At 38.2% G+C, this 8,840-nt stretch overlaps 1 protein-coding gene across 2 annotated transcripts; it reads right to left on the minus strand.

The window, feature by feature from the left end:
• Nucleotides 1-559: 559 nt before the first annotated feature.
• Nucleotides 560-4,885, minus strand: LOC130973299 (pentatricopeptide repeat-containing protein At1g74850, chloroplastic). Of its 2 annotated transcripts, none has more exons than XM_057897769.1 (4): nt 2,893-4,885; nt 1,617-1,931; nt 1,105-1,212; nt 560-923 (listed from the first exon to the last, which is right to left on the minus strand). In XM_057897769.1, exons 1-4 carry the CDS (start codon nt 4,734-4,736, stop codon nt 596-598), a joined length of 2,595 nt encoding a protein of 864 aa, XP_057753752.1. In that variant the 5' UTR covers nt 4,737-4,885; the 3' UTR covers nt 560-595. The 2 variants fall into 2 exon arrangements, 1 of the variants encoding a protein (XP_057753752.1); XR_009084107.1 differs by having other exon boundaries at nt 684-923; nt 1,036-1,212.
• Between the last annotated feature and the right edge of the window lie 3,955 nt (nt 4,886-8,840).

Consider the following 8,840-nt stretch of genomic DNA (forward strand, 5'->3'; position numbering starts at 1 on the left):
AAATTGTCGTAGAGCATTGGTCATTGGAAAATACCATGAACATTATTTATTTTTTGGGTACAAATGTACAATCACCATCCCTTAGTGAAAACTACACTTCCTGAGAACCTGTTAGAAAGGAATTTCTCTATGTCCTGATACACTACCCTTTCTTTTATTCAACTGTTGTGGATCTGTCGATTATGATCAGGTATATAACTAGATATGTCTTCAAAAGTCACAGAAGCTAAGCAGACAAACATTTCTTAAAAGATGGATGACCTAAAGAAAAGGATATATTCCTTCCATTCCTTTTTTATCTTCCGTTGTGAGAATTTGTATTGCGATCCATTGATCCAGCACGTATCAAATTTTCAAGGTGAAAGAAAGGATTGAAAAGCAGAGGTTTTTTTTCCCCATGGCATTTGCAGAAATCAGGAAGGCAAATACAGCAAACTAAGCCTTTTTGGATACCTTGATAATAATATATACCAAAATTTCTGGCGACCTGAAAGCCAGCCTAATTAGGAACATTACACTAATGCAACAAATATGTGCAATCAATCAAAACAAGGGCATGTGAAACAAATGAATGTAATTTCTATATTTCTCAAAACTAAACTGCACTAGTTAGAAGCTCTGTTCTTGTACTATCGGTTCTAGAATCAACATCATTAGCTTTACCACTTTGCACATCAGATTTGCAAGTCATAATTCCATCAGTCGAATTACTTATGGATATTAATTTACTCTTTTTTTTTCTATTAGAAGATGATTCGTTGCCTGATAGAATTCGCCTCAGTTGTGATTGCGGACAGATAATGCGACCTTTGTTCCATCCGGCGAAAGTAAAAGAGGATGACACATTATCCTGCAGGAATGAAAAAGCGGCCTTTGCAATGGGGAAATCCTGGCTATCTGTACTCTTCTCCATTTGTCCACGACTGATTAAATGTGAAAGAACTATCAAAGTTAGAAATGAATCTACTCACAATAAAGGCCAATCATATGCAAAACTATTATGTACCATTGTTCCTTCAAACATCAATGACTTACCCCGGGTTTGTGGCACGGAAAATATATAAAACTGTATTAACAGATCTTGGAGGCAAAAAAGCTACTTACACCACGACTACTGCTGCAAGCTCAGGAAGATCCTCATCAGCTCTGAACATCTCTTGCATATTGTTCAGCCAAAGGGACAATGCTGTTAATGCTCCACCTTCCCACATCCTGCACGGTAAGCTAAGTTTTTAGTTTCACATCTCTCCTTAAAGGGAGAAACACAGACTAGAATCTTCAATGCTGAGAAAAGAAATTATCAACTCCTTATTTAATCAATTAAACACCTTGAGATTTGAAGAAAAGTTTTCAAAGTCGCTTATATCATCACCCCTAGTCATTTCAATTATTAAACCATCCATCATACATAAACAAAATTTAGCTATGCAGAGATTTTTCAAATTGAAGAACCAATTGCCAGAATTTAAAGTTGAAGGTTTCTAATTGTCAGTGCCTAAATATTAAGGATGCTAAGGTTTCTATTTTTCAGTGCCTGAACATTAAGAATGCTATGTCTTTATGTTTTCCTCTATAACGAATAATACAAGCTCAGAAAGAATTGTTAGCCACAATACCTGTGTACATCCACAGACCACACAAGTTTATTTGTACGGAAGAGCTCAGGGAAAAGCCCTCTCTTTGATGCCTCATTGAGCACTCTTGCAGCCCTCTCTCTCTGGAACATCCACCAAAGAGCTTCTAACAGTGTGTTATAGAACCTCATTCCAAATTCACATCCTTCTGAATTCAGTTTATCAAAGACATACTCTACAATCTGCCAATTAGAGTCATCATCAAAATCTCCCTTGATCATTTGTCCTATCACTTGATGAATATCCGACACCCTTGTTGTGATCATCTCATCAAGTAGATTATAGGCATCATTGAACCTGAAACCATGAAGAGACGTAAACTTACAAGAGAAAAGATAAATAAAGCATCAGAGGTAGAATGCAATTGATAGGTTATTAAGGTTAACAGAACATGCACATTGAGTTCGATCTTTGCATTGCAACAAAGACCAGATTGCAAAATAGACAAGAGAACAACAACAATTAAGTCTTCCCACTAGATGGGCTTGGCTACATCGATCAAACAACACTGTCGTTCCTATCATAAACCATGTATCTTGGCAAGCCATTTATCTGCTATATGCAGCATCTTTAAATACGTTATATCTTGAGACTTTTGTTGAAGGATATGCAGTAACATTGGGATTTGCTCAGTTTCTGGCATTTAGAGTATTGAATTGAAAATCAAAACAACAAAAAGAAAAAGCAGGGATGCTGAATAACAACATAGAACTCTGCTCCACAAAAACATTCAGGGTTTTCCAAACACGACAAAGAAAAAGGAAAAAGAAAAGAAAAGAAATGTCTAGGGGGAATATACATAGGGCATATGGAAAGGGAAGAAATATTAATAAGAAGAATGCAAATCATAACACAAGTCTAAAAAAGATTGTTAGAAAGATAAATTCATACGATGTTGGTCATAAGGGCTTGTGCAATATTCTCTTGTTCAAAAGAAATGAGAAACAGTATTCATACTTCAATGCAGAGATTGTATCAAAAGATCATTATACTGAAACTTGCTTTCATTTTAATCCAATCATGCAAACAACTGCAAAGAAAGTATAAGCTTTTAGATGCCATCTCTTCTGTATCTTTTTGTCAATAATTCTGAGTTGTCATCACTCTGCTGATGTTTTATCCAATATCTAGTTCAGCAATTTTCACAATCCTATTTGTAAGCACCCAAGTATTATAGCTTCAAAGTTAATTAGAAAGTAGAGCTGCTATATTTTTAAAGACATTAAAAGCACTGCAACAAACATAGAAGATTGCTGACCTATCATTCTTTGCATAAAGAGCAAGCATCATGCAATAACACATGACACTGGGCAGTATTCCTGAAGCTTTAATTTCTTGGAACTGTTCTTCACCCTCGTCAACAAGTCCTGCTGAGCAATATACACTTAATACTGCTTCGAGTGTCAGCTCATTAGGATCGCAGTTAGCCTTCTCCATCTCTACATACGCTTTTATCGCCTCTTCATGCTGACCTCCTTGCCTGAAAGCTTCAATTAGACCATTAAACGAATGCACATCCCTCTGCAAACCTGAATCACCCATCTTCAATAAAACTTTTCCAGCCTCCTTGTACAATCCTCCCTTTGCAAATGCACGAATGAGCGAATTGTATGTCTCGACAGTTGGATTGCTTCCCACTTCATTCATAGTGTTAAACGCAACTATTGCCTCTTCATACAGTCCAGCCTGGCCATAGGCTTCAATCACCCCAGTGTAAGCCTTGGAACTCGGAACCATTCCCTGAGCATCCATATGAAGTAAAATATTCTTGGCATCCTCATAGAGCCCTCCCTTCCCACAAGCAAATATCAAACCCTCATACGTCTCCGTGTTAGGCTGTACATTCTCCTCCACCATATCATGGAACAAAGTAACCACCTCCTTAAAGTATCCACCTTCTCCAAACACCTGTATAAGAATGTTATAGGTACCAGCATCAGGCTCCGTGTTGCTAACTTTCATCTCAAGGAAAAGGTCCCTAACATCATCATACTTCCCCTGCTTCCCATACAAATTCAACAGAATACTATAAGTGGTCGCATTTGGCACGCACCCTGCCGTCTGCATCTGCCGGAACACCCCTAGTGCCTCCTTAATCGACCCCTTCTCAGCATACGCATCCAAAAGCACATTATAAGACGTTACATCAGGCAAATTACCACCTTCCTCCATCTCCCTAAGAAGCTCCGAAACCTTCTCAAGTTTATTCAATCTCCCAAAAGTATCAACAAGGTAACTATAAGTAGTGATATCAGGAACAACCCCACCTTCATTCATAGTCCTAAACACCATCTCAGCCTCATCGCCCAAACCCCTACGAGAACAAGCATGAAGCATAGTATTATACGTAACTACATCAGGCTGAACCCCTTCATGCCTCATCTCAGCAAATAACCCTAACAAACCCTCCCAATCCAACCCACCCCTCGCGCAAGCATTGATTACAGTGTTGTAAGTCAAGATACTCGGTGAAACCCTCTCTCTCTTCATCAAATCGAGCAATTCGAGGGAGGTCTGGTACTGTCCGTGGCGGCCATAGGCGTTGATTATGGCGGTGTAGGCAAAGACAGAGCGAGGAACGCCTTGTTCAGGCATTTCATCGAACACCTCGCGGCACTTGTCTAGGAGTCCTTCTCTGCCGAGCAAGGTGATGACGATTGTGTAGATGTGCTCGTTTGGCTTGCACCATATCTGGCGCTGCATGTGCTTGAAGAGTCGCAGGGTTCGTTGCCAATCGCCACGCGTGGCGAACTCCTTGAACACGAGAGCGAAGTCGTTGAGGGAGAGCTTGCTCTTGAAGGCGTCGAGGCACCGCGCGATGCTGCCACGTGGCGGAAGGCTGCTGAGCTTATTTATTAGGGTTTCGACGTCGTAGCTGTACTTGCCTTTCTCCACCGTCACCGACGGGTTCCCGAGGACGACCTCGCGGGAGCGAGCAACGGTAGTGAACTGGATGCGCCGACCGTTGTGACGACGGGGGAGGTAGAGGTGGCGGAATTGGTGGTGGTGGTGGAGGTGGAGGTGGTTGGTGTTAGGATTTAGGATGAGGGTGGCGGAGAAGGGTGAGATGTTGGGGACGGTTATGTAGGGCAGTATGGTCATTTTCTCTGTGAAGCGAGCTCGGTGTTCAGAGATTGAGAAGGTACCGCAGTAGCATGTTGTTGTGGATAATGATTTTGATACTGATACGATGCGTTTTGGCTGGAGGAGGAAGACGAAGATGGAGGAAGCCAAGCTCTCTTAGATCTGTGAATGAGTTGAGAGAAGGCCACGTGGTGTTTCCCATTGTAGATAAACCGATAAAAATGAGAAATATGTCATCGGGTTACTTGACCCGACCCATGATAAGATACATTTCTGACAATGTGCTGGCGATAAACGCCAAAAAGGATACCTACCACTACCAGCGAAGGGTAAATACTGAAAGACGTGAAACTGAAACTGGACCCGTTTTGGTCCGGGTTCGGTCCCCCGGAGCAGTTCGCGGTAACGGATTTTTAAACTAAAGGTTCTAGCGGGAGAAAGAGCTAAGAAGCAACCGCGTGCGTTTTTCGTTATAGATTATACAGTTTACCGTTCTAGTACCTGATTACAATTCTTCCGTTATTTTTAAATCCAATTATAAGGTCATTGATTTTAACTTTTTAAGTGATAATATATTTACAATCGGATAGTCACCAAAAAAAAATATTTACAATCGGATATACTCTATTATTTTTAAGAACGGGCCTGTTACACATACAAAGAAAAAGGCTCTACAAGTTTTACAAGTTTCCAGCCCAAACTTTATTCACACGCATAGTCACTCACTTTGAATGGAACGTAAAATACACGCGCGTCACTCAACTGTTGCGCTTCGCGAAAAGCGCTCCTTAATGGCACACTCTTCCACTTTTCCAAACCCTTTGAAGAAAACACAAACCGTCCATTTTCGAGCAACATTGCAAACTGTAGAGATAGAACTCGTCGCGAATATTAGAACTCTCCATCAACACAAGATAGAACTCTCCATCAACAATCTCCAGAAAAAACGAAGATATATTACTCAAGGTACATTACTATTTTACTCATCTTGTATATTTTCCACATTTCGAAATCGAAGAACTAGGTTTTACTGTTCTTCTACGTTCTTCTAAGTTTTAATGTTCTTTTTGTTCTAGGTCTCATTTTATAGTTTTTAATGTTCTACTTGTTCTAGGTTTTACTGTTATTCTTGGTTCTAGGTTTTACTATTCTTCTTAGTTGTTCTACGTGTTACTGTTCTTGTTGTTCTAGTTCTTCTCGTAACTGATTTTTGGGAGTATATTGCGTAATTTGGTGGGTGTATATGGAGTAAGTTGTTGGGTGTATATGGCATAATTTGTTGGGTGTATATTTCTGAACTGATATACTGAAATATGGTCAACAGTTGCAACTGTTCTAATATTTGCTTGTCCATGGGTGTATATTGCTTGACCTTGTAATGTTGCTTGACCTTGTATATTTATGCATGTTTGAGTGATATCTGACTGATATCTATGGGTGTATATGATTGATATTTATGGGTATATCTTACTGATATCTATGGGTGTATTTTTCATTTCAGAAAAAATGGCAGGCATAAACCAAGCTGAAAAAAATGTAAGAACAAATATATGTCTTAGATGAAATCAGTTTTATATAATAGAAATATATCTGACTATAATTTTGCTTTGTTTACAGCAAACCAAAGACTTTAAGTGTGCAACCCATTTGTTAAGTGAGAAATTCAGAAACATGAGCGAGGAGAAGAAAACAATTGTTAGGGATTTGGGATTTGGTGGCCTGATGCACATTCCGCCACTAAGGGTGCATCACCAAATATTAAGGGAGTTGGCTAACTCCTTTAAATTAGGGGATAACAGACTGCAAACTGGCTACGGTTCGTTTAAAGTAACACCAAAAACAATAGGGGCTGCGCTTGGCATCAACGCGTCAGATAACTCGCTAAAAAACATAAGTGTATATGAGTCATATTCAGGTGTATTTTAATTGATGATTGAGTGTATTTGAACTGATTTTCATATTATGTTGGTTTCCTTTTTGTATGAGATATATTTCCTCAGAAAGTCAATTATAAGGATCTTTCTGAAGATGACAAACAAATTTTTAGAAGATTCCAAGGTAAGACCCTCAAAAATCTGACAGATGAGATGATGGCTATTGGCGTTGATAATGAACAGGATCGCCTCGTGTTTAAGAGGATTTTCATCCTCTATATACAGATGGCGTTCCTGTTACCAACGACAATAAACAAAATCTCACCTGTGCACCTGGCCCCAATTTTCAAGATGGACACAATAACAGAGCGAAAATGGGGAGCACATGTTTTGAATTTTATCATCAAGGGCATAACAGATTACAATCTGAAAAAGAAAAAGGCAATTGACGGCTGCCTGTTTGCCCTGATGATAATTTACTTTCATCTGTCAAAAAATAAAAACAAGAAGAGAGTAGAAAGACCTCCAGAACCCTGGATTGCCAACTGGACTAAGGAGCAGTTGGTCAAAAGAATGAGGGCAAAAATTGAGGAACATATGGTAAGTGAACAAAATATCTTGGGTGTATTTTATTTATCTGAATGCTGCTAACTAAAATTTCTAATGTTTCAGGGGATTATAAAGATGGCCGACACAAAGGAAAAAATGAAAGAAATAAAGAAAAAAGAAAAAAAAAAGAAGAAACAAAAAAAAAAACAAAAAAAGGAAGGCAAGTTCAACATCATCATCTGAGACTGAAACAACTAAAAGTGACCATTCTACCTCTGAGTCTGAGACTGAAGAAGCCTCAGAGGATTCAACAAGAAAACAACCCACCCGAAAAGGAAAAAAGTAAGTAATATACTTGGGTGTATTTTGTTTATCCAGTTGGGTGTATTTTGTTTATCAAGTTGAGTGTATTTTGTTTATCCAGTTGGGTGCATTTTGTGCATTTATTTAGGTGTATCTTGTGCATTCATTTGGGTGTATTTTATCCCTTTTAGTATATTTTTAAATAATGATTGTTTGCCTTCTAGAATAGAGTCCAAAAAAAGAAAGAATATTCAGGAGGATTCTGATTCAGAATCTGAATCAACTGATGAGTAATATTCTGAAATTATTACTCCTTTCCTTTGGGTTTATTATCAAGATTTCATGTATTAACAGAGTGTCTCTTATTAACTTATAGAAGCGAAGAATCATCACCAGTGGAAAAGCAAAAAACAAAGAAAAAGACTCAGAGAACACCAAAAAAGTAAGCACTTCTTTGGATAGTGTTTTGTGATCAAATTAATTTTGTATTTCTGATTCATACTTGTTTTTTTCCCCAGGACACAATCCAAAAAGAAAAAGGTCATTGTGGAGGATTCATCTCCTGAGCAAGCTCAATCCTATCATGGGTACAGTACTTTCTAAGCTATATTACCGTCTATCATCAAAATTATATTTGTTAACATGTTCTTTTATGCATGTATTATCAGATCTGAAATTGGAACTGAAGATTTAGATGAATTCTTAAGAAAAAATAATAAAAAATCTGCTACACAGGGGTATGTCTTGTTGGGGGTGTATATTTTAAATTTTAGGGTGTTTTCTTTGCTAATAATTGTTTCTTGTTTCGCAGGGAGAAGGAAGCCGACCTGCGATCGACGGAAGGTCACTATGTCTCATCTGAAACGTAAGAAGCTTTATTTGATAAAATCTTGTTATTGTGATTTAACAGTATGGTATTTTTTGTGAATAACATGTACTCTATTATGTTTAGAATACCGGACGTAAACTTGGGAAGCGATGATCCTTCCTCTCAAGGACAGACAGACCAAAGTAGCGTAAACAAACCCGCAGAGAGCATGTAATTTCTCTTTGAAATAACCGTTGCTTTTATTCTTTTATTACCTTCTACTTCTAATTCTGTATATATATTTTTAAAAAAAATCCTTTATTGTTTTATTCGAGAAAAAAAGCAGGAAAAAAAGCAAAAACTGCAAGTATGTAAGTTCTCAAAAAACAAAGCATGTCTTTCTTTTGAATGGTTCGGGTGTATTTTTGACTTTCTTAGGGTGTATTTTAGGTTGAGTCTGGTTGAAGAGTCAGCCAGTGAGTCGGCTGAAGAGAATATGATGGTTGTAAGGGAAGAGACACCATTCGAAGCGCTTGCAATGTGAGTTTTTCAAGAATATTTCAACCTTATAACCTTTTTATTTTCGGA

The sequence above is a fragment of the Arachis stenosperma genome, chromosome 1 (genome assembly GCF_014773155.1).
Source record: "Arachis stenosperma cultivar V10309 chromosome 1, arast.V10309.gnm1.PFL2, whole genome shotgun sequence".
In the NCBI taxonomy this organism is placed as follows: Eukaryota; Viridiplantae; Streptophyta; class Magnoliopsida; order Fabales; family Fabaceae; genus Arachis; species Arachis stenosperma.

What these genes read in the sequence shown, in the direction of transcription:
- LOC130973299 (XM_057897769.1), bottom strand. Translation starts at nt 4,736, where the DNA reads ATGACCATACTGCCCTACATAACCGTCCCCAACATCTCACCCTTCTCC. An exon ending in CTTTATGCAAAGAATGATAG is followed by an intron (nt 1,932 to 2,892) that starts GTCAGCAATCTT and finishes TCATGGTTTCAG; the next exon opens with GTTCAATGATGCCTATAATC. An exon ending in CTTGCAGCAGTAGTCGTGGT is followed by an intron (nt 924 to 1,104) that starts GTAAGTAGCTTT and finishes ACATTTAATCAG; the next exon opens with TCGTGGACAAATGGAGAAGA.